The 27,524-nt window shown below is 31.0% G+C and overlaps 2 protein-coding genes and 1 long non-coding RNA gene across 3 annotated transcripts; 1 reads left to right on the forward strand and 2 right to left on the reverse strand.

Moving 5' to 3' along the window:
• Positions 1–9,402: 9,402 nt before the first annotated feature.
• Positions 9,403–11,933, reverse strand: LOC127123762 (uncharacterized). Its single transcript, XM_051053961.1, has 8 exons — positions 11,667–11,933; positions 11,173–11,574; positions 10,847–11,097; positions 10,605–10,772; positions 10,400–10,504; positions 10,237–10,303; positions 9,742–9,837; positions 9,403–9,651 (listed from the first exon to the last, which is right to left on the reverse strand). The coding sequence occupies exons 1-8, from the start codon at positions 11,826–11,828 to the stop codon at positions 9,496–9,498; spliced, it is 1,407 nt and encodes a 468-aa protein (XP_050909918.1). The 5' UTR covers positions 11,829–11,933; the 3' UTR covers positions 9,403–9,495.
• Positions 11,934–19,396: 7,463 nt separating this feature from the next.
• On the forward strand, positions 19,397–20,652 carry LOC127123799 (uncharacterized). The gene is made up of 4 exons (XR_007803605.1): positions 19,397–19,456; positions 19,667–19,857; positions 19,959–20,026; positions 20,191–20,652. It is a non-coding gene; the product is annotated as an uncharacterized LOC127123799 (long non-coding RNA).
• Positions 20,653–24,626: 3,974 nt separating this feature from the next.
• Positions 24,627–27,039, reverse strand: LOC127096822 (uncharacterized). The gene is made up of 8 exons (XM_051035363.1): positions 26,772–27,039; positions 26,278–26,679; positions 25,952–26,202; positions 25,710–25,877; positions 25,504–25,608; positions 25,341–25,407; positions 24,846–24,941; positions 24,627–24,755 (listed from the first exon to the last, which is right to left on the reverse strand). The coding sequence occupies exons 1-8, from the start codon at positions 26,931–26,933 to the stop codon at positions 24,627–24,629; spliced, it is 1,380 nt and encodes a 459-aa protein (XP_050891320.1). The 5' UTR covers positions 26,934–27,039.
• Positions 27,040–27,524: the final 485 nt, after the last annotated feature.

Consider the following 27,524-nt stretch of genomic DNA (forward strand, 5'->3'; position numbering starts at 1 on the left):
AGATAGGAGAACTCACTGAGATTATTATCTCATCCCATTATTGTTGTTATTTTTCAGGTATTCTTTACAGGTTGGATCTAAGAGAAACTGTTATGGATGTTTCAAGGGTTGCTGTTTAGCATAATCTTCCGCTGTGGAGTTGTGTGCAATGAAGATATTGTACATAGTTCTTAGATTTGTATTGTTTAGGCATTATTGTATAACATGTTCCATTGATGTTTTAGTTTGGACATGTATATATATTGATGCCATTAGGCACTTATGTTGTGACAGTACCAAGATTTAACACTTGTATGATATTATTCTAGATATATATTATACGGGTTGTTACAGTTGGTATCAGAGCAGGTCGATTCTCGACCTAGCCTTGAAACATCATAAGTAAATCTATTCCTGCCTCATATGTGTGTTTAGCCAACATGATTCTTAATATCACTGTATATAGTATTGGGCCTGATCAACCTAATGCTATGTGCATGGTAGGTAGGATCATGGTTGAGCGACCACGAGGACTCCGAAGTGTGGGTTGAACTTGTTCTTTGAGAATAGGCTCAAGCCAAGAGTTAGAAAGTAAGGAGAACTAGATGGCCAGTTGAAGTTTCAGAGGCATTGTGATTTGGGTATTATGGAATTGAAGAGTAGTGTATCATCCAAGCGACTCTGCGGTGTTAACAGAGTTAAGAAGTTGAGGATCTCTATTGGATGAATTGTCAGAATTTTGAGGAATGAGTGAATTTGTTAGTGGAGTAAGATATACTCACTAATATGGAATAGTATTGTGAATAATTCCGTATGGTAAAGTAGAAAGGATGGTTATGTTACGCATATGTCATAAGGTTTGGAAGTGAGGTAGTGTATCAGTGTTTCAGTTTCTAAGGCCACTAAAATATTTTGGAAGAACAAGAGTACTTAATGGAATATATATATTTGGAATGGTACCTTGCAAGTAGTTAAGACTTGAGAGATAAGGACGTTCAGTTTTGTTGGGGGCCTAAGGTAGTGGTGAAGTCTAAGAAGAGACTCGAGGACATGGTTGCCTATTCCAAGTGAAACATGTGTGGACCAAATGGAGGTTAGAAGATAAACCAAGTATGTTCAGTTTTAGAAGGGAAATCGGATTTGAGATAGCTCGTCAGCGGTTCAGTGTTAGTAAGAGACCATTATGGAATGATGAGTTACCTAAAGATCAATTATAAGAGTTTGTGTTGGAGGCAGATAGCGCACATTATATAGTAATGGAAGCTCTAGTGGGTTTTGGTTGTATGAGAACTGGTTGAGGACAAGAGAAATTAAGTTGGATTTAAGGACTTCTAGTAGAATGGTTTTTGTAATTGGAACTGGGAGAATTACCATGGGAAGACAAGTGAACACCGAGTGTGGAAGTAGTGAGGATGTTGCAATATGACCGTTGTAATGAGGAACATTTTAGATAAAGGCGCAATGGGACCATTAAGATTCATTAAGACAAAGTTATGGGCGTGTAGTTGATGATTGTTCACATCGAGGATTTCTAGAGTATGTAGGGGAATAGAGGAAGTTAAACCTTGGTATTAAGAGAAGTATGTGATAGCAGCATTATGGTCACAAGTAAGTGTAGTGGATTCCTTGTCTTGAGATGGATGTAAGTAACATACATTTTGTTGAGCAGTGAGTCTTGTATTCTAAGAAGTTTAGTTGATGATAGCCAACAAAAGATAAGCTAAGCTGGAGCATGTGGAATAAGTGTAGAATGTGGAATATTTTATGTTGCAAGAGTTTATTGGGAGGCAATGAGGATTATTCATGGGAAGTTATAGAGACAAGTAACCCCGGTATAATGCAGTGTGTAGTAGGTATTGGTTTAGAAGAAAATTCTAGTCATAATTGTGTGGCAATGACAAGGTTCATCTTAAGTGCATTTTATTTGAATTGTAAGAGTAGTAGTGGCTTATTGGAAGTCTGGTTATAATTTATCTTCTTGAGAAGTGTTTGGTTGGTTGGTTGGTCACGGAGTATAAACATTCACACAGTGTTGGAGCTAAGGATATCTTAAATGTCATAAGTGTACCGTTGTGGATGTACAAATTGAGGATGGAATTACAAGTCACCACAAGTCAGATTGGTAGTTTTGAAATTGGGATTTCCGAAGGTGTAGTGCATAGTTGGTCATCTGTAGAGAGTTCATGGAAGTCAGATGTGTGGGGGGAAACCAACCTGATAAACCATGATCAGTTTAAGTAAGTCTGGGAAGTACCACTATTATGATTATGAATAACTATAAGAAACAGATTTGGAAGAGACCTACTAAGTGGTGATCTGGAAGAAATTAGCTAGGTATGTGGTATAAATTGATAAGGTGTGAAGTGGTTGGTCATGGTATGAAATTGATTAATTCATCTGGATTCATAGCAATAGATGTAGACTCCCTGATAGTGGTAATGGATGTGTACGATGATACTCTACCCTATTGGAGGATTCATGAGTTATACTTCCCAGGAGGAACGAGAATCAGTTATTCCTAAAGTTAAACATGTAACTCGGATGGTATGTTAGTAAGAGCATGAGCTAAGATCATAGAAGACGGGACAAGACGATTGAGATGAATGATTTTGGATACAAGTGAAATGTTATCTCTAGATGTGTATGGAATATTTTGTGTGACTCTACGAGATGTATGGACACTCATATTTATGTTCTAGATTGCTTAAGTTCCTTAGAAGTGGTGTTTTGTTGATAATTTAAAGTTCCTTGACGGTGTTACTTTGTTATTGGCCGATATTATGTGTCGGGAGAAATCTTGAGTGAATCAAAACCCTATAAGAGGATTTGATATGGAATATAGTAACCAGAACCGGATGTTGTCAAACTAATTTAGTTTAGCTACATCGAACACATGATGAATTTGGATGTTTTATGTTTTATGGTTGTAGTAATGTAACCCCTGGATACCTATCTTCTGAAGAGTGCTGGTCTTATTCTACACTTTTATGAGTCATCAAAGAAGTTATTCTACTAATGGAAGTCGGTAAGGTTCTAGTACCATTTTGGACAGTAGGCACTCTGAGGGTAAGTGTGTTTCTTTGAAGATTGTTAGCTAAACAGTAGTGCCTAGGAATCCCAAGTGTTCCACTATTGGAATCAGAGTATCACAATGGAAGGTGATGGATGAAAGAGATCAATCAAGTCGATGGGGATCAGGGGGATAGTTACTCATAAGAATCTCGTGCTAATGGTTCTATCTCATTGGGGATTGGGGTAGTACAAGAGAAGGGAAGCAGTAGGAGTACGGGCTTGTAGCATACATTATTAGATCCAGTGAAGTTTATGAGATTATCAATAAATGGATTACAAAGTTGTTGCATTTGTTGAAGGAATAACAAGAGCAGAGTAGTCAATATTGTGTGTGGTTAAGGAATCAATAAATTTTCTTATGAAGAATTAATGAGTATTAATTAACAAAGTCCAGATAAGATGTTGTAATTATGTTTTGTGTAACTTAGTACAAGGAAGGGAAGTCGTGGTTTCCGGGAAGAAAGTGACCCACTGAGGTTGAGCGGTATATAAGAGGAATTAAGTGAGAGCAAATTTAATTGTTAATCCAACATCAGAATGAGATTGTGACTGAAATCAAGAAGTTTTGAAAGTTCAGGGAAGAAGTAAAATTTGTCAGCAAAGATAAGTTAGAAGAATAAGTATGTTAGAGACTTGGAATTGAAGAGAGGTCAAGTGTTGGTCTAAGATGTTGATTCAAGGTTTGTTTGTTTGTTGAGCGAAGGAAATTCGGGGGCGAATTTCAATTTAAGGGGGGGAGAATGTAATATCCCATATTCCCTTAAATGCTCAATTAGTTGTCAATTGAGACCAATTGAGTACCTGTGTACTATATCTTTTGTTAGAACAATTGGAGCTCCTATGTGCTCTAAATGTTGTCAATTGGGACCAATAGAGTAACCAGTGAACTCTGAAGGGATTAATTATTAATAAAGAGACGGACCAATATTAATAATTATAAGAGAGGACATTTTTGTTAACATTAATAATTGGTCAATTGGTGCTGGAAGATGACATCTCTTCTTCCTCTTCTCCTACTAGGTGAGTTCTTAGATAGGTTTAGCTAACACAGAATTAGAATTTAATTTCTGTCTGTGCAGAATTTGTCACCAGTGGGGTTCAAACCCAGGACCTCCTTTAAACTATACAAGCCTTACCACTAGGCTAGAGAGGTTGTTGTTGAATACTTATGCAATGAATAAATATTAATCTAAATCTTGATTAAGATAGATTAATGAATTAATTGAGCATTATAGCTCCGTTTTGGATGCGGACGGATGCATTAGTAAGATAATGAAAAAGGCTATTATTATGATATCATATTATAGTATATTATGTGTCTTACAAATTAAATGAATTATATTTATGATGGGTGTTAAACATGGTTGATATGTTTGATTGTGAAATAACATGACTAAAGATAACGTAAAGGACCATTATTATTGTTCCATGTTATAAAATAGTATGTGATTTATAAATGCCATGAATTTTATCATGATGAAAATTAAATATTGTTGTTATGTGGAAGGTGAAATAACATGATTAAAAACCTTACAAAGATGAGTGAGGAAACCTAGAAGAATAATTTGATTAATAACTTAGAAAGATAGTCTAGGTTATGGAACATGTGAGATACATGTATGAGAACGCGGTATTCATTCGTACGACGCTTGTGTGAGGTCGTGGATGAATTGTTACCATGATTGAGAATGAGACGCATTGTATGGAACATGCCCTATTATTATTTGTGTATTATGGTGAATGAAGTCACCTATGATTGATGAATTTGTTATGGTTCGTGGAACCGATGATTATGGAACCGATCATGTATTCAGAATGTGTGTTTTTCTGTGGTGGTACACATCTCTATTGGTATGCTTAGACGTGTAAGCATTGGGATGTGGGACCAATGATTCGAGCCTCAATTGGGTTTGAGCCCCAACCATGGCGGACATAGGGGAAAGATGGACACCAAAGTGGGATAAGGCCCATACGTGAAAGAGACTCAAAGTGGGTAAAGTCCCATACGAGTGATGGTTCTCAATAGTGGGTTTAAGTCCCATAGGGGAACCGGATATCCACCGCGAAAGTCGAATCATACGGACATGCGTGAACCAAGCCTTGGCCTAGACGTAGGTCCGGTTGGGGATCGATGTTGCGTGAATCTGAATAATGATCGTGGTTGAGTTATGAGAACTCAGATGCATGTTGCCATACAATTGCGAGATAGTTTCCCCATCGCTCAAGTCTTCGTTCCCTTGTTGACTTGAGTTGGATATGAGTTGAATATCGATTAGAATATCCTGTACAGCCGAGTGGACCCATAGGATAGGAGAACTCACTGAGATTATTATCTCATCCCATTATTGTTGTTATTTTTCAGGTATTCTTTACAGGTTGGATCTAAGAGAAACTGTTATGGATGTTTCAAGGGTTGCTGTTTAGCATAATCTTCCGCTGTGGAGTTGTGTGCAATGAAGATATTGTACATAGTTCTTAGATTTTTATTGTTTAGGCATTATTGTATAACATGTTCCATTGATGTTTTAGTTTGGACATGTATATATATTGATGCCATTAGGCACTTATGTTGTGACAGTACTAAGATTTAACACTTGTATGATATTATTCTAGATATATATTATACGGGTTGTTACAAAAGCGTTGTCTATAGATTGAAAAACAAATCACATTTATATATAACGTTAGATTTTGAAAGATATAATTAGTATAGAATTTCCCTGTTGTGCACTTTAGACTTTGAAAGATATAACTAGTATAGAATTTTTCTTTTCATTTATATGGTGATACATTTGTGATCATATACCTTTACATTATTCTAATAGATTATTTTTCAATATTATTAGAAGAAGCACATTTATAAATTGAAAACATATATAAATATGAAGTATTAATAAGATGAAGTGTAATCAACTCTTTGAAATGCAAAAAATACAAATATTTTCAAAATAAATCCAAGCAATATAAGTTATAGCTAGTTGGCTTATGTAACTCCATAAAACAAAACATAATCGTCAATATTTAAATCAATGGCGGTCTTTATCATATTCATTGTGTTGAGGTTCATGAGAATCATCATCTTGAATATTATCATATTGAAGATCATTATCATCTTGATCATATTGAAGATCATCATCATCTTGATCATATTGAAGATCATCATCTTGTTCATCATCTTGAGGATCATCTTTGTTTCTAACCTATAAATATGAAGAATTTATTTTATATATTATTCAAAAACAAAGTTACAATAATCAAAGCGGCATATGCAAGGCTTCAAATGACTCAACATCCATGCAATAATGATTCAATTCAAACAATTGATAGTTATATATTACTCACTAACGAAGTTTGCACGCTTAGAATTCAAACTCGAATCTATGAAATTTATACATGAATCTTACCATCTAAACCAATATACAATGATAATTTTTAAAAAACATAATGAAAATGTGCATGGTAACATATGTTCTCAATGTTCAACCTAGCTAGCATAAATATATACTAACTTAATGAGTAACTTATAAAACTAACACCGCATATTTAAAAAATCAAACAACTATAAAATAACAACTCAACACTTAATAAAATAAATGTTGATTTTTATTAATGTCAAGTATAGTACCTTTTGATGAGTAGGAGCATATGTTGATGTCGATGAGCGTGGTGTTGGAATATTATCATTGTGCAAAGCTTCTCTCATCTTATCATCTACTTCCTCTTCACTTAAATGTAGATTTTGTTGCATATACATGCTTTTTAAAAGTGCCTCCATTGCTCCCATCTTTTGCGCCATGTCAGAAATCTTACCATCATATTGCATTTTCATTAAAGAATTTTCTTCATTTTTTTTCAACAATGATGGTGTGACAGTTCTTCCATAACATCTCACTCTACCGGGCTTTTCAATTCCAAACAATTATTGAAATGCCTGTGTTCCAGCTTCAACTGAGTTTTCAATAGATTCTTGAAGTTTATCCTAATATTTTAAATTATTAGTTTTGAACAAAATTAAAAACCACATGTGTATTTATAATGAATATTATAATTTAACTTACAATAGCAAATTGGGTTTCCCCATCCACTTGTTTTCCCTTGCGATTTTTTCGAGTTTCAATAAACATTTCAGCTTGAGTGACTTCTTCTCCATCCTTTTTTGCTCACTACATGATTATTCATATATTAAAAAAAATACTACTTAATAAGAGATTGAAAAAACAATTTATTCTATTGATAATCACACACAAATATCATACCAATTTTGCACGGATTCTAGCAAAATTTGTTGGTCCTACACGATGCATAAACTTTTGCTTGCTCCTATTACCTGCATTCTTTTTACTAATATCCTACAATACATAAAATAGTTCACTGACTAGAATCAATGTTACATGCAAAGAAATTGAATTAGTTCATTGAGTAGTAAGTATTTAATAAAGATAGTATGAAAATGTGCACAATAATGTCTAAGCAGAAATTATGCTAATATGGGGCTGCAATTGTGTTTCATTATGTCTATATTGTCTTTACTACTAAACATAATTAGAAATTGTCTAACTAGAAAATATGTTAAATATGCAAAGAAATTTAACTGTGTTTCATACTGTTCGAAACTATGCACATAAGAAAAAGCCATGCATCTTATTCCATATTAGTTGAAATGAAGCAAAACTTTATCCAACAAGTATATACACACACATAGATATTAATCAACACATCAATGTTAATTATAGATAGTGTATGATTTTCAAATCATTTTGCTTAAAAAGAAGAAAATAATGGAGCAACCAACCAACCAAAAGATGAAAATTGATATGTTATGATATTGTATAACTATGGTGCATCTTTGATTTACCCCTTTTGTTTTTCCATTCTAATATTTTAATTGAACATTTTTCTTACTATATTGAATGCAAAATAAATAACTTACCTGAACATGATTATCTTTCCAATACACTAATAATTTCTTGAAATGATATTCAGATATACTTTTTGGACGGTTCTTTAATCTTTCCTTCATACTAGAGTACTTTAGGAAATGATCTCTCTTGATAGAGTATTTGTGCCGTCTCCAAGCATCATTTATTCGAGAAAATACTGCTTTTTTTCCTCTCTCAGGAATGTTGAACTTCGTCTGCAAAAATAAAACAATATTTGTCATCAATTATAGATAAATATTTGATCATTTAAAAAATATGAAATTTTACTTTTCATACATTAATATATTTCCAAATACGATCATTATGACACTTAGGATCTGCTTCATCTTTAAGCAATTCTTTGAAATTTGTATAGATCAATGGACAAAAATCTGCATTCTTCGCTATAGTTCCAAGGAAATAGCCTAAGTCAGAAACAGTTTGGTCATCGCTATAGTTCCAAGGAAATAGCCTAAGTCAGAAACAGTTTGGTCATCCGGTCATCACGTGATTTTCCATGTTTGATATTTCTTTCCTCCAGTTTGATATTGAAATTCCTTGCCAATTCAAAGCTTGATTTGACTTGCGGTAGCTCAAAACTGGAAGCACACATTTGACCCTTCACATGACATTTCATATTTTTCTTATTGTTTTCTTCCTTTCTCATTTGTTCTGCAAAATATTTAAACACAATTTTTTTTAGAGAAACAAAGAAATAAATAAGAATGCTCATCAAACCATAAAAAGGTATCGATGGAGAAAATGTGAAAATTAAGAAACAAATCAAGAAATAATAAGGTTAGATCATAAAATAGAAAGTTACTATCATAACACAGTATTGTCAAAATCAGAATCATCTTCATAATTTGGACAATAGATCTACCACTCACTAGTGCAGAAAGAAGATTTTACACCCGTTTTTTATACATATTACACCCGTTATGATAGGGTGTAAATTCAAAGGGTGAGATATGTATGAAGAATTTACACCCGTTTTAAAACGGGTGTAAAAAGAGAATATATTACACCCTATTTTAGATTTAAAAAAAGGGTGTAATTGGTAGATATATACATTAAATTTTAAGACATTTACACCCTATTTAATATAAAACGGGTGTAAATTGTCACCTACATACATTGAAGTTAAACGAATTTACACCCTATTATAATTCAAACGGGTGTAAAATGACAAATATTTACACCCTATTTTTGATATATCAAATGTAAAATATCTTATAATTACATTTAATTTTAACACATTTACACCCTATTTTGTGTATGAAGGGTGTAAAATATCTCAATTTTTTTAAAAATATTTTATTTGAAATTTCATTAAACCAAATATTTTTATATATTCCTGGATATTCAATAAAAAACAAAAATAACCAAAACAAACATTTCTCTAATCTTTAGAATCTTGCACCAAGTCATACATCAACAAAAATTGTATTCATGTAAGAAAAAAATTCAACCACTTTGTTCATGTAACTTGTACCAATAAATCATTCATGGAACAAAAATATATCTATATATAAGTTTTTTTTAATCGCTTCTGTTTTGTCATTAAATCTTTCTTTTCCTGGTTCTCTTGCTCTTCAACCTTTTGCAAAAAGAATTGAGCCCAAAGTTGTCGGATGTGATCAATTGACTCTTTTTCATATGATGAGGTGTCTGTGAATATCTGCAAGTTCAAACATATAATAAATTAAACAACTACATGTTAAAACAATAATTTACATGTTTTTCATTAAATATATGTAATATAAAATACCTCATTGAATCTTTCAACAATACAAGCATCAATAATGTCAAACATATTTTTCATGACATAATATCCACATGCCCATCCGTTATCTTGTTGATGCCCCTGCATATAAACTCCTAGTTACATTAAAGCCACCAAAAATAACAACATCACAAACTTTTTTCCTTTTTCACAAAATTTGTACCAACACTAACTTTCTTCACTCGACATAGAAACACATACAATTTTAGTTGGTTCAGAGCATGTACAACTATAATTTTATCACCATAAGTGCAATTCAGTAATAAATATACTACATGTTTATAATGATAACTTACAAATATATCACTTGCAATTATAAAATCGGAATTTTCTTTTTCTTTATCTCATTTATAATAATATAAATAATCAAGATATATGGGCATTTAATACCTCTTTATAAATGGTATCTTTCAAGAACTAAAAAATCAAGCCAACACACCAGTATTCCAAGAAACGACAATATAGTAAAACAAATCTTACCATAATATTCTTCCAATTAGGCTTCTTCTTCTTAATACCTCTTAATAAATGATAACCTTCTAGAGCTCTGATAAAAGAGTTGTCAACGAAGTAAGTTATAAATATAAAGACTATGTGTACAAAAATTTAGTATAAATGATATCTCTCTATTTAGGCTTCTTACCCCTCCAATATGACCTTAATATTTTTCTTAGGAGATCTGTTTAATGAACAAAACCAAAAAATAATATTATCTTCAGGACAAATGACAAACAATTGCCAGTGATTGCTGTAAATTTACAAAAAAAAAGTGTTAGAATCAATAAAATTTAAATATTACAAAATAACATATGAAAAACGATAAAACCTTGAAGGAAACATGTACTTACCTATTTAGCAATGGTCCTAAATAACATTTTTTTGGCTCTCCATCCAACTTATTTTGTATGTATGTTTGAATAACTTCGGCCGGTTTTGTGTGAACTAGTATCCTATTTGGATCGAGAAACCCAAATAGTTTGTTGAAATTCTTGGAGATACACATGCGATGTAGATATCTAAATTTTTGAAACAAATATTAATTATATTTGATACATAAAAAAAATAACTAACAATAGAATATGATACTTACGTGCACCATAAAGACAAGATAGATGTGGATAGCCATTTAATACCGGAAGTTAATTCATTAAGATCCACCCTATCAATAAAAACTGAGAGTTCACTTGTTTCATGATCCAAATCTAGAGAGAATGAATTTTCCTTGAGATTGTTAATCTTTTTGAGGTAATCTTCAGAAGCATCCATTTTTTTAGTTAAATCTTCAGTAGTCATAACCTTTGAGCAACTTCCGTTAGTGCTCGTACCCACAGATTCTACATGCTGTATCAAGTGAACATTAATTAAATTAATTTTTTTCTAATTTTTAGTAGATTAATTGTATCCAGTTACGCATACCTCTTTTATAAACATCTCTTTAGGCCTCTCGGAGCGGAGCTCCAATTGCATCTGTTGTAGGAGTTTCATTCCTTGTTGGATTTGAGCTCTCTCCTCTTGCATCTCTTTTTGCATTTGTTGTTGGAGCTCTGTTCTTTGTTGTTGGAGATGTTTTTGTAATTTATGTTGGAAATCTATATTCATTTTTTGCTCCAAGGCTTGAAGGTGGGCTAGAAGGTCATCTTGAGAGACACCTCCTAAGGTGGAGCGTGAACTTTTTCCATAGAATTTCTTAAAGCCCACACCCCTAGGAGCAGTGCGGATCCGACCAGGGTGTTCATTTATTCCAAGGGCAACAGTCAAGATATCGTCACGCCCTTCAAAGACAATAGTACCTTGTGTATTTTTTTCCACTAACTCTCCCTAAAACATTTAGATACATATAAAAATGATGTAAAATGATTACTAAGTTATGAATGAAATTTAAATTTATCAATAAATCTTTTATTACTTACAATCTTAGATGCTACTAAGTTTGTTGCCTCAGATGTAAAATTTCCCGATGGCTTCTGTCGAGCCATCAACCATGCCTCATATCGCTTTAGTTCGGGAGGGTCAACCATCAAACTTTCATCACCTTTGGCCTCTTCAATCACTTTTTTCCTCCTCTCTTCCATTACGGTGGCCCTAAGTTTTTCATAACCACCACGAGACAAAATATGAGGGTGGATATTCTTTGATGCATGTGTCTTTCCTTTTAGCCTTTTCTCCTATTACAAATAAATCACATTAAACTAAACGTCAAAAACCAAATCAATTTAGATAACATAAAAATAAATCTACAAATTTAACTAACTTGAATGGTCAGGAAGTTATCTTGTGGTGTATCTCTACACAATCATAAACATATATAATAACTCAAGGGGACAAATCTTTAATCCTTGAATGCAACTTTAATGCTTGTATGGTTTTAACATGAATATCCTCTATGATTGTATCTTAATATCTCTAAACAAGCTAATCTAGTGAATAACTCTTTCGTACTATTTTCAATAAATTTTAGTATGAAATCCACTTTTTGTCGGATATCTTACATCAATAAGCTTGCAACTCTTACTAAGTTGATCATTCAGAGAAAAAACTTATAACAGTTTAACACCTGATAAAATGGGTCATTGACAACAAATAATTTAACTGAAATGACTAATTCATGTAAACTTTACACAGGTCAACATAAAATGTTTTAGCTCACGATGAGTTTAGTAAGTACAGCAACACTGGTTCCAATCTTAAACATTCCGAATCACATAATGAAAAAGTGAATACCTAAGAGTGCAGTTTAATTTTCTTGCAATTGTTAATCAGCAAGAGACGGCTTCTGTCACGCCAGATACTTGTAGCATACACTTGGAATGATGAGAATGAGAAGGTCTCCACCTTGTTTAGCTCACCCTCTTGATTGATCTCTATGCATTTTCTCTCTAGAATGTTGAACTACATTCCTTTCTTCAATTAGGTCCTTTTATAGTCACATCCCACTACGGTTTTGCGTTGTCTTGGATCATGGGCTTTGTGAGATTTCATGAATTCTAGCCAAAAGAATACCATTAATTCCCTCTAATTCTTCTATTTTGTACCATTGCAAAATTAGGTATGATTAGAATGTGGGGGGAAAGGTGTAATGTGATAGGCTTGTGGCGAAGGGAATTAGGTGCTTGTGGTTGAATCTATCCTTTGTCTTTTAAATTGTATCACCGAGTCAGATTGTAAGATGAGGGTGTTACGTATAACTAGAGAAATTGAATAAATCCTTGCAATAATTTGAAGTAAAATATTTTTATTCCATATATTTTGTAATATATACATTACTTACCATTTTTTTGGTTACGTAGCCTAATGGCTTGAGTCCACTTTATTTAAGTTGAACAAGTGAGCTCTCGCAGGTTCGAACTTGTTTCCCTGCCCCCGATGTCACTATACAACAACTACCAACTGGGATGTCTTAAGAGGACCATTACTTATCGATTTTGTCCCTTCATGTAATGGATAATTTTTATGATATTCCTCACATACAGAAAAAAAAGTTTATATCAACAACCAAAATATTACATTTAAAAATAAAACTAATATAATATAGATTACATATTTAATATAATTATTGTTAATTTTAAAAATATCAAACGTAACCATCCACTTTAGCCTTCAAAACACATTGGGCCTACCCACCACACACTTTGTCCAAATAATTTCAAATAAATATGTGATTGCGTTCCCATTTGCCCTAGTAGCAAGGATCGACGCTGCATCACCAAAATGAGGCGTTTTGTTTCTCTGTTTGACTTATCTCTCAACGGTATGGAACCTTTTATTATATATTTATCATTCTTTCGCATATATGATATGAATACACATATATACTTGATATGATTACACATATATACTTGCATATTGAATTGACTTATCCCATTTTTTGTTAGATTCAGAAATGAAACTATCATCAAATAAATATGAAGGTAATATACATGTTTATGTTAACATATTTTACAATGATTTTAGATCAAGTTTGTAATTTTGCCTGCATGAAAATTTGATTGTTTTATCCTTTTTTGTTTCAATTGCAATTTAATTTAAGAACAACTTAACATAAATTATGCAATTCTAATGATTGGATCAAGTAGGATTATTGCTACTAAAAGATGAAAGGAGAAGAAAAGGAATTATGAAAAAGAGTTGCAAAAAGAGAGTTGAATTATTTCAAATTAAAACAGATAATGTAACTGTTGAGCATTTCACGGCGATGGTAAAAATATAATCTTAAATTCATTTTTAAATATCTAAATAATAAAATGTTTATGTTATGTCTATAAAGGGATGCAATTAAATGTACACATGATATGTCGAAAAGGAATCATGATAAAAAAGAATATGCTAAGATGAAGATCAAGATAAAGATGATGATATGAGAAGATGAAGATGATGCAAGTTATGTAATAAGTATATTTCCAAGGATGTTTGATGAAAGAAAAATGCATATCCCATTTACCTAGCTCTTGTAACATTGAAGTGATTAACATGTATTTGTACTGAGTTGAATGTATTTTACAATACCAATGAATAATTAATGTTAATTATCATATTATATAATAAAAGATTTCTTATTATTTCTTAATTTCATTTATATTCTCTATACCATTAATGAAAGATAATATTGTAAATTCCTCCATGTTTCTACTTTTAATATAATAATAAGTAAATATATTAGTGCCTCTGAAAAGGATAAAACCGTGGAACTTTTTTTCCAGGTTATTAATCAAGAAGTTCCATTTAAGATTAACATGCTTTTGATGATGAAAACTATTAAAGAAGCGTGTTTCTTGAAAACGTGTGAAACCGTGGAACTATTAAAGAAGCACACTTTTGATGATGAAAACTATTAACATGTATGTTTAAAGTAGCAAGTGATAAAATAGTAAGGATATCAAACCCATAGGAAGTGGAAAGTAACTTAAGTTTATTTGCTAAAACTACCTTTTGTAAATGAGAATGAGGAATACTAAAATAATGTATGGTTATCGCAGGTTCAGTTTGATGGTAAGCAAAGTCAAGAACAAGTTAACAAGAGTAAATATGCTCAATGATGGAGAGAATGTTGGGCAATGATCTGTTAATATGATGTGTTAGACATGTGTACATTATGTGTTATGTCGTGCCAAGAAAGGTCAGGAAGTTATCTTGTGGTGTATCTCTACACAATCATAAACATATATAATAACTCAAGGGGACAAATCTTTAATCCTTGAATGCAACTTTAATGCATGTATGGTTTTCTTATGAATATCCTCTATGATTGTAGCTTAATATCTCAAAACAAGCTAATATAGTGAATAACTCTATCATACTATTTTCAAGAAAATTTTAGTATGAAATCCACTTATTGTTGGATATCTTACAACAACTAGCTTGAAACTCTTTCTAAGTTGATCATTAAGAGAAAAAATTTATAACAATATAATACATGATAAAACAAGTCAACAGAAACCCATGATTTAACTGAAATGACTAATTCATGTTAACTTCACATAGGTCAACATAAAAGGTTTTAGCTCACGATGAGTTTAACACATACATCAACACTGGTTCCAAAGCTAAACATTCTGAAACACATAATGAAAAAGTAAATAACTAAGAGTACATTTTCTTTTTCTTACAATTGTTAATCACCAAGAGATGGCCTCTCTCACGCTAGATACTAGTAGCATACGCTTGGAATGATGAGAATGAGAAGGTTTCCAACTTGTTCAACTCACTCTCTTCACGAGTCTCTATGTATTTTCTCTCTAGAATGTTGAACTACTTTCCTTTCTTCAAAGAGGTCCTTTTATAGTCACATCCCACTAGGGTTTTGCGTTGTCTTTGATCATGGGATTTGTGAGATTTCATGAATTATAGCCAAAAGAGTCAACATAATTCCCTCTAATTGCTCTAATTGTGAAAAAGATCTTTTTCTCCTTGATTTAATCATGGTAGAATTTGTTGCTTTTGTTTTGCATGGTGGGATTTGTCTTTTAAATTGTATCACCAAGTTGGATTTTAAGATGATGTTGTTAACTATAACTAGAAAAATTGCACAAATCCTTGTAATAATTTGAAGGAAATTTTTTTTTGTCAGATATTTTATAATATATACATTAGTTATCATTTTTTGGTTACGTAGCCTAATGGCTCGAGTCCACTTTATTTAAGTTGAGCAAGTGGGATCTCGCTGGTTCGAACTTATGTCCCTGCACCCGATGTCCCTATACAGCAGCTACCAATTGAGATGTCTTAAGAAGATCATTACTTATCAATTTTGTCCCTTCATGTAATGGATAATTTTTATGATAGTGCTCACATACAGAAAAAAAAGTTTATATCAACAACCTAAATATTGCAAATTTATTATTATTACTGTTAATTTTAAAATATCAAGCGTAACCATCCACTTTAGGCTTCAAAACGCATGGGTCTACCCAACACACACTTTATCCAAATAATTTCATATAAATTTGTGATTACACTCCCATTTACCCAAGTAGCAAGGATCGGTGCCGCATCACCAAAGTGAGGCGATTTGTTTCTCTCTTTGACTTATCTCTCAACGGTATGAAACCTTTTATTATATATTTGTCATTCTTTCGCATATATGATATTACACATATATACCTGATACGACTACACACATATACTTGTATATTGAATTGATTATGATGTTATTTCAACTCACCATTTGTGTTTTCATTAGACTCTAATCACTACTATATGAATAACAAATTTCAATTAATTTGTATTGTTTTATTAATAATTTTGTTAATATATACCTAAAGTCTTTTATCATACTTAATATTATGTATGTTGTTTTGTCTCAATCAGATTAATGAGTGAAGAAACAATGTTGGTCATCGACTATCATTTCAGATCTGAGCATATGGACGTCAATAATTTTGCTTTATATTTCTACAATTTATATTATGTTTTGCGTTATAGTTGTGATGTGCAGGCAACATCAAAATCGACCAAAATTTCTTTGATTAAAATAAGCAAAAGAATTTACGATAAAGAAGGTATTAATGAGTATTTTTATTTTTATTTTTTATAGTGGCTTAAGTTGACAATAACTTAACCAAATTATGCAATGTTAATGATCGGATCATGTAGGATTATTGCTGCTAAAAGATGAAAGGAGAAGAAAAGGAACTATGAAAAAGAGTTGGAAAAGAGAGTGGAATTACTTCAAATTAAAACAAAAATGTAACTATTGAGAATTTGATGGTGATGGTAAAAATATAATCTTAAATTTATTTTTAAAGATCTATATAATAAAATGTTTCTGTTATGGCATAAAGCTATGCAATTAAATGTACACAAGAGATGCCGAAAAGGAATCATAATCAAAAGGAATATGCTAAGATGAAGATGAAGATATGGGAGAAGATGAAGATAAAGATGATGATATGAGAAGATGAAAATGATGAGGTTATCTAATCAGTATATTTACAAGGATATTTGGTTAAAGAAAAATGCCTAGCCTAGTGACCCGACACTTGTAACATTGAAGGACGAACATGTGTTTGTACTGAATTAAATGGATTTTACAATACCAATGAATCATTAATGTTATTTATCATATTATATCATAAAATATTTATTATTTCTTATAGAAATTATTTTAATTTATATTCTCCATACCAATTATGAAAAATAATATTGTAAAGTCCTTCATAATTTCTACTTTTAATATAATAATAAATAAATAGAATAGTACCCCTAAAAAGGATAAAACAGTGAACCTTTTTTTTTGCAGGATATTAATCAAGAAGTTCCATTGAATATTAACATGCTTTTAATGACAAGAACTATTAAAGAAGAATGTTTCTTGAAAAAATGTGATGTCACATGCAACTATATATGTAGTAGCAAGTGATAGAATAAGAAGGATATCGAACCCATAGGAAGTTGAAAGTAACTTAAGTTTATTAGCTAAAATTATCTTTTGTAAATGAGAATGAGGAAGACTAAAATAATGTATGGTTATCATAGGTTTAGTTTGATGGCAAGCAAATCCGAAAACAAGATAACAAAAGTAAATATGTTCTATGATGGAGAGCATGTTGGGCAATGATCTGTTAATATGATGTGTTAGACATGTGTACAGTATGTGTTATGTCGTGCCAAGAAAGGTCAGAAAGTCATCTTATGGTGTCTCTCTACATCATCAGAAACACATAATATAAATAAAGGGGACATATCTATAATCCTTGAATGTAACTTTAATGCATCTATGGTTTAATTCAAAATATCCTCTAAAATTGTAGCTCAATATCTCTTAACAAGTTAATCTAGTGAATAACTCAATCGTACTATTTTCCACAACATTTAATATGAAATCCACTTATTGTTGGCTATCTCACAGCAGCAAGCTTGCAACTCTTTCTAAATTGATCAATCAGAGATATAATTTATAACAGTTTAACACATTATGAAATGAGATATTGGCAACACATAATTTATATGAAATGAATAATTGACTTATACTTCACATAGGTCAACATAAAAGGTTTTAGGTTTGATGAGTTTAGTACATACATTAACACTGGTTCCAAACATAAACATTCTGAATCACATAATGAAAAGGTGAATACCTAAGAGTACATTTTCATTTTCTTGCAACTGTTAATCAGCAAGAGGCAACTTCTGTCACGCTAGATACTTGTAGCATACACTTGGAATGATAAGAATGAGAAGGTATCCAGCTTGTTCAACTCACTCTCTTCAGTGGTCTCTACGTATTGTCTCTCTAGAAGGTTGAACTACTTTCCTTTCTTCAAAGAAGGTCCTTTTATAGTTACATCCCATTAGGGTTTTGTGTTGTCTTGGATCATGGGCTTTGTGAGATTTCATGAATTATAGCCAAAAGAATCAACATAATTCCCTCTAATACTTCTATTTCGTACCACTGCATAATCTTGTTTGATAGCATGTGGGGAATAAGGTGTAAAGTTACAGACTTGTGGCTAAGGGAGTTACGCGCTTGTGGTTGAATATATGCTTTGCAGCAGCAAGGCGCTGTAGTGGATGTAATATGGTGGAGAGTTTTGTCCTCAAGAGTTTGATACTTCCTCCTAACCTTCTAATAAGATTAACTTCTTAAAAGATTAATGTTTATTATGGTAGATTTTAGTTACGGTACATTTGAAAGGTAGAGAGTTGTGGCTTTGGGAAAACAACTTTTTCTCCTTCATTTAATGATGGTAGAATTTTTTGTTTTTGTTTTGCATGGTGAGATTTGTCTTTTAAATTGTATCACCGAGTTGGTTGTAAGATGATGGTGTTAGGTATAACTACAAAAATTGCATATATCCATTTCTTGTGCCCTTACACCTGATGTCCCTATACAGTAGCTACCAACTGAGATGTCTTAAGAGGATCATTACTTATCAATTGTGTCCCTTCATATAATGGATAATTTTTATAATAGTGCTCACATACAAAAAAAAAGTTTATATCAACATCCTAAATATTTCAATTAAATATAAAATTTATATATTATTAAATTACATATTTAATATTATTATTTTTAATTTTAAAAATATCAAACGTAACCATCCACGTTAGGCTTCAAAACACATTGGGCCTACCCAACACACACTTTATCCAAATAATGTCATATAAATTTGTGATTGCATTCCCATTTGCCCTAGTAGCAAGAATCGGCTCCGCATCACCAAAATGAGGCGATTTGTTTCTCTCTTTGATTTATCTCTCACCGGTATAAAACTTTTTATTATATATTTGTCACGCCTTTGTATATTTGATATGATTACACATATATACTTGATATGATTACACATATTTACTTGCATATTGAATTGATTATGGTGTTGTTTCAATTTGTTTTATGTTATAAATTATTTTATGAATATTTACCTAAAGTCTTTTATCATTCTTAATCTCGTGTATGTTGTTTTGTCTCAATCAGATTAATGAGTGAAGAAATAAAGTTGGTACATCAACTATCATTTCAGATCTGAGCATATGGACGCCAATAATTTGGCTTTATAATTCTACAATTTATATTATGTTTTGTGTTATAGTTGTGATGTGCAACCTACATCAAAATCGACCGTAATTTCTTTGATTAAAATGAGCGAAATAATCTACAATAAGATGGTATTAATGAGTATTTTATTTTTATTTTTTATAATAGTTTATTTTAAATTTATTTTATATATTTAAGAATTTTTTTTTTAATATTTTATTTGAATATGTAGGTTTTATCCTGATATGTCCCATTTTTTGTTAGATTCAGAAATGAAACTATCATCAAATAAATCTGAAGGTAATATACATGTTTATGTTAATATGTTTTACAAAGATTTTGGATCAAGTTTATAATTTTGCGTTCATGAAATTTGATTGTTTTCTCCTTTTTTTCTTTCAATTGGGATTTAACTTGACAATAAATTAACCAAATTATGCAATGTTAATGATTGATTCATGTAGGATTATTGCTGCAAAAAGATGAAAGGAGAAGAAAAGGAACTATGAAAAAGAGTTAGAAAAGAGAGTTAAATTACTTAAAATTAAAACAGATAATGTAACTATTGAGCATTTGATCGGGATGCTAAAAATATAATCTTAAATTCATTTTTAAAGATCTATTTAATTAAATGTTTCTGTTATGTCTATAAAGCTATGCAAATAAATGTACACTTGAGATGTCGAAAATGAATCATAATCAAAAGGAATATGCTAAGATGAAGATGAAGATATGGGAGAAGATGAAGATAAAGATGATATGAGAAGATGAAAATGATGAGGTTATGTAATAAGTATATTTCCGAGGATGTTTGGTCAAAGAAAAACGCCTAGCCCAGTGACCTGGCGCTTGTAACATTGAAGTGATGAACATGTGTTTGTACTGAATTAAATGGATTTTACAATACCAATGAATCATTAATGTTATTTATCGTATTATATCTTAAAATATTTAATATTTCTTATAGAAATTGTTTTAATTTATATTCTCCATACGATTAATGAAAGATAATATTGTAAAATCCTACATAATTTCTACTTTTAATATAATAATAAATAAATATAATAGTACCCCTTAAAAGGATAAAACCGTGAAACTTTTTTGTTGCAGGTTATTAATCAAGAAGTTTCATTGAATATTAACATGCTTTTAGTGACAAGAACTATTAAAGAAGAATGTTTCTTGAAAACGTGTGATGTCACATGCAATTGTACATTTATATTTATAGTAGCAACTGACAGAATAGTAAGGATATCGAACCCATAGGAAGTTGAAAGTAACTTAAGTTTATTTGCTAAAACTATCTTTTGTAAATGAGAATGAAGAAGACTAAAATAATGTATGGTTATCACAGGTTTAGTTTGATGGCAAGCAAATTCAAGAACAAGATAACAAGAGTAAATATGTTCTATGATGGAGAGCATGTTGGACAATGTTCTATTAATATGATGTGTTAGACATGCGCACATTATGTGTTATGTCGTGCCAAGAAAGGTCAGAAAGTTATCTTATGGTGTCTCTTTACATCATCCTAAAGATATAAAATAAATAAAGGGGACAAATCTATAATCCTTGAATTTAACTTTAATGCATGTATGGTTTTATTCTGAATATCCTCTAAGATTATAGCTCAATATGTCTAAACAAGTTAATTTAGTGAATAATTCTATTCTACTATTTTCAATAAATTTTAATATGAAATCCACTTATTGCTGGATATCTCACAGCAAGAAGCTTGCAACTCTTTCTAAATTGATCATTCAGAGAAATAATTTACAATAGTTTCACACATGATAAAACGAGTCATTGGAAACACATAATTCAACTAAAATGACTAATTGATGTAAACTTCATATAGGTCACCATAAAAGGTTTTAGCTCACGATGAGTTTAGTACAATCATCAACACTGGTTCCAAACTTAAACATTCCGAATCACATAATGAAAAAGTGAATACCTAAGAGTATATTTTCATTTTCTTGCAATTGTTAATCAACAAGAGACTGCTTCTGTCACGCCAGATAATTGTAACATGCACTTGGAATGATTAGAATGAGAAGGTCTCCAGCTTGTTCAACTCACTCTCTTCACCGGTCTTTATGTATTATCTATTTAGAATTATTGCTGCTAAAAGATGAAAAGAGAAGAAAAGGAACTATGAAAAAGAGTTAGAAAAGAGAGTTGAATTACTTAAAATTAAAACGGATGATGTAACTATTGAGAATTTGATGGCGAGGGTAAATATATAATCTTAAATTCATTTTTAAAGATCTATATAATAAAATGTTTCAGTTATGGCTATAAACCTATGCAATTAAATGTACACATGAGATGTCGAAAATGAATCATAATGAAAAGGAATATGCTAAGATGAAGATGAAGATGAAGATATGGGAGAAGATGAAAATAAAGATGATGATAAGGGAAGATGAAAATGCTGAGGTTATGTAATAAGTATATTTCTGAAGATATTTGGTCAAAGAAAAATGCCTACCACAGTGACCCGACGCTTGTAACATTGAAGTGATGAACATGTGTTTGTACTGAATTAAATGGATTTTACAATACCAATGAATCATTAATATTATTTATCGTATTATATTATAAAATATTTATTATTTCTTATAGAAATTGTTTTAATTTATATTCTCCATACCATTATTGAAAGATAATATTGTAAAGTCCTTCATAATTTCTACTTTTAATATAATAATAAATAAATATAATAGTACCCCTTTTAAGAATAAAACATTGGAACTTTTTTTTGCAGCTTATTTGTCAAGAAGTTCCATTGAATATTAACATGCTTTTAATGACAAGAACTATTAAAGAAGAATGTTTCTTTAAAACATGTGATGTCACATGCAATTATACATTTATATTTATAGTAGCAAGTGATAGAATAGTAAGGATATCAAAACCAAAGGAAGTTGAAAGTAACTTAAGTTTATTTGCTAAAATTATATTTTGTAAATGAGAATGAGGAAGACTAAAATAATGTATGGTTATCACAGGTTTAGTTTGATGGCAAGCAAATTCAAGAACAAGATAACAGGAGTAAATATGTTCTATGATGGAGAGCATGTTGGACAATGTTCTATTAATATGATGTGTTAGACATGCACATATTATGTGTTATGTCGTGCCAAGAAAGGTCAGAAAGTTATCTTATGGTGTCTCTCTACATCATCATAAAGATATAAAATAAATAAAGGGGACAAATCTATAATCCTTGAATGTAACTTTAATGCATGTATGGTTTTATTCTGAATATCCTTTAAGATTGTAGCTCAATATGTCTAAAAAAGTTAATTTAGTCAATAACTCTATCGTACTATTTTCAATAAATTTGAATATGAAATGCACTTATTGCTGGATATCTCACAGCAACAAGCTTGCAACTCTTTCTAAATTGATCATTCAGAGAAATAATTTACAATAGTTTCACACATGATAAAATGAGTAATTGGAAACACATAATTCAACTGAAATGACTAATTGATGTAAACTTCATATAGGTCACCAAAAAAGGTTTTAGCTCACGATGAGTTTAGTACATACATTAACACTGGTTCCAAACTAAAACATTCCGAATCACATAATGAAAAAGTGAATACCTAAGAGTATATTTTCATTTTCTTGCAATTGTTAATCAACAAGAGACAACTTCTGTCACGCCAGATACTTGTAACATGCACTTGGAATGATGAGAATGAGAAGGTCTCCAGCTTGTTCAACTCACTCTCTTCACCGGTCTTTATGTATTATCTATCTAAAATTATTGCTGCTAAAAGATGAAAGGAGAAGAAAAGGCACTAAGAAAAAGAGTTAGAAAAGAGAGTTGAAATACTTAAAATTAAAACGGATAATGTAACTATTGAGCATTTGATGGCGATGGTAAAAATATAATCTTAAATTCATTTTTAAAGATCTATATAATAAAATGTTTATGTTATGGCTATAAACCTATGCAATTAAATGTACACATGAGTTGTCGAAAATGAATCATACTAAAAAGGTATATACTAAGATGAAGATGAAGATATGGGAGAAGATGAAGATGAAGATATGGGAGAAGATGAAGATAAAGATGATGATACGGGAAGATGAAAATAATGAGGTTATGTAATAAGTATATTTCCGAAGTTGTTTGGTCAAAGAAAAATGCCTTGCCCAGTGACCTGACGCTTGTAACATTGAAGTGATGAACATGTGTTTGTACTGAGTTAAATGGATTTTACAATACCAATGAATCATTAATTTTATTTATCGTATTATATCATAAAATATTTATTATTTCTTATAGAAATTGTTTTAATTTATATATCCATACCATTAATGAAAGATAATATCGTAAAGTCCTTCATAATTTCTACTTTTAATATAATAATATATAAATATAATAGTACCCCTTAAAAGAATAAAACCGTGGAACTTTTTTTTGCAGCTTATTTATCAAGAAGTTCCATTGAATATTAACTTGCTTTTAATGACAAGAACTATTAAAGAAGAATGTTTCTTTAAAACGTGTGATGTCACATGCAATTATACATTTATATTTATAGTAGCAAGTGATAGAATAGTAAGGATATCGAACCCATAGGAAGTTGAAAGTGACTTAAGTTTATTTGATAAAACTATCTTTTGTAAATGAGAATGAAGAAGACTAAAATAATGTATGGTTATCACAGGTTCAGTTTGATGGCAAGAAAATTCAAGAACAAGATAACAAGAGTAAATATGTTCTATGATGGAGAGCATGTTGGACAATGATCTATTAATATGATGTGTTAGAAATGCACACATTATGTGTTATGTCGTGCCAAGAAAAGTCAAAAAGTTATCTTATGGTGTGTCTCTACATAACCGCAAACATATAAAATAAATTAAGGGGACAAATCTATTTTGTCATTAAATCTTTCTTTTCCTGGTTCTCTTGCTCTTCAACCTTTTGCAAAAAGAATTGAGCCCAAAGTTGTCGGATGTGATCAATTGACTCTTTTTCATATGATGAGGTGTCTGTGAATATCTGCAAGTTCAAACATATAATAAATTAAACAACTACATGTTAAAACAATAATTTACATGTTTTTCATTAAATATATGTAATATAAAATACCTCATTGAATCTTTCAACAATACAAGCATCAATAATGTCAAACATATTTTTCATGACATAATATCCACATGCCCATCCGTTATCTTGTTGATGCCCCTGCATATAAACTCCTAGTTACATTAAAGCCACCAAAAATAACAACATCACAAACTTTTTTCCTTTTTCACAAAATTTGTACCAACACTAACTTTCTTCACTCGACATAGAAACACATACAATTTTAGTTGGTTCAGAGCATGTACAACTATAATTTTATCACCATAAGTGCAATTCAGTAATAAATATACTACATGTTTATAATGATAACTTACAAATATATCACTTGCAATTATAAAATCGGAATTTTCTTTTTCTTTATCTCATTTATAATAATATAAATAATCAAGATATATGGGCATTTAATACCTCTTTATAAATGGTATCTTTCAAGAACTAAAAAATCAAGCCAACACACCAGTATTCCAAGAAACGACAATATAGTAAAACAAATCTTACCATAATATTCTTCCAATTAGGCTTCTTCTTCTTAATACCTCTTAATAAATGATAACCTTCTAGAGCTCTGATAAAAGAGTTGTCAACGAAGTAAGTTATAAATATAAAGACTATGTGTACAAAAATTTAGTATAAATGATATCTCTCTATTTAGGCTTCTTACCCCTCCAATATGACCTTAATATTTTTCTTAGGAGATCTGTTTAATGAACAAAACCAAAAAATAATATTATCTTCAGGACAAATGACAAACAATTGCCAGTGATTGCTGTAAATTTACAAAAAAAAAAGTGTTAGAATCAATAAAATTTAAATATTACAAAATAACATATGAAAAACGATAAAACCTTGAAGGAAACATGTACTTACCTATTTAGCAATGGTCCTAAATAACATTTTTTTGGCTCTCCATCCAACTTATTTTGTATGTATGTTTGAATAACTTCGGCCGGTTTTGTGTGAACTAGTATCCTATTTGGATCGAGAAACCCAAATAGTTTGTTGAAATTCTTGGAGATACACATGCGATGTAGATATCTAAATTTTTGAAACAAATATTAATTATATTTGATACATAAAAAAAATAACTAACAATAGAATATGATACTTACGTGCACCATAAAGACAAGATAGATGTGGATAGCCATTTAATACCGGAAGTTAATTCATTAAGATCCACCCTATCAATAAAAACTGAGAGTTCACTTGTTTCATGATCCAAATCTAGAGAGAATGAATTTTCCTTGAGATTGTTAATCTTTTTGAGGTAATCTTCAGAAGCATCCATTTTTTTAGTTAAATCTTCAGTAGTCATAACCTTTGAGCAACTTCCGTTAGTGCTCGTACCCACAGATTCTACATGCTGTATCAAGTGAACATTAATTAAATTAATTTTTTTCTAATTTTTAGTAGATTAATTGTATCCAGTTACGCATACCTCTTTTATAAACATCTCTTTAGGCCTCTCGGAGCGGAGCTCCAATTGCATCTGTTGTAGGAGTTTCATTCCTTGTTGGATTTGAGCTCTCTCCTCTTGCATCTCTTTTTGCATTTGTTGTTGGAGCTCTGTTCTTTGTTGTTGGAGATGTTTTTGTAATTTATGTTGGAAATCTATATTCATTTTTTGCTCCAAGGCTTGAAGGTGGGCTAGAAGGTCATCTTGAGAGACACCTCCTAAGGTGGAGCGTGAACTTTTTCCATAGAATTTCTTAAAGCCCACACCCCTAGGAGCAGTGCGGATCCGACCAGGGTGTTCATTTATTCCAAGGGCAACAGTCAAGATATCGTCACGCCCTTCAAAGACAATAGTACCTTGTGTATTTTTTTCCACTAACTCTCCCTAAAACATTTAGATACATATAAAAATGATGTAAAATGATTACTAAGTTATGAATGAAATTTAAATTTATCAATAAATCTTTTATTACTTACAATCTTAGATGCTACTAAGTTTGTTGCCTCAGATGTAAAATTTCCCGATGGCTTCTGTCGAGCCATCAACCATGCCTCATATCGCTTTAGTTCGGGAGGGTCAACCATCAAACTTTCATCACCTTTGGCCTCTTCAATCACTTTTTTCCTCCTCTCTTCCATTACGGTGGCCCTAAGTTTTTCATAACCACCACGAGACAAAATATGAGGGTGGATATTCTTTGATGCATGTGTCTTTCCTTTTAGCCTTTTCTCCTATTACAAATAAATCACATTAAACTAAACGTCAAAAACCAAATCAATTTAGATAACATAAAAATAAATCTACAAATTTAACTAACTTGAATGGTCAGGAAGTTATCTTGTGGTGTATCTCTACACAATCATAAACATATATAATAACTCAAGGGGACAAATCTTTAATCCTTGAATGCAACTTTAATGCTTGTATGGTTTTAACATGAATATCCTCTATGATTGTATCTTAATATCTCTAAACAAGCTAATCTAGTGAATAACTCTTTCGTACTATTTTCAATAAATTTTAGTATGAAATCCACTTTTTGTCGGATATCTTACATCAATAAGCTTGCAACTCTTACTAAGTTGATCATTCAGAGAAAAAACTTATAACAGTTTAACACCTGATAAAATGGGTCATTGACAACAAATAATTTAACTGAAATGACTAATTCATGTAAACTTTACACAGGTCAACATAAAATGTTTTAGCTCACGATGAGTTTAGTAAGT

The sequence above is a fragment of the Lathyrus oleraceus genome, chromosome 1 (assembly GCF_024323335.1).
Source record: "Lathyrus oleraceus cultivar Zhongwan6 chromosome 1, CAAS_Psat_ZW6_1.0, whole genome shotgun sequence".
NCBI classification, from domain to species: Eukaryota; Viridiplantae; Streptophyta; class Magnoliopsida; order Fabales; family Fabaceae; genus Lathyrus; species Lathyrus oleraceus.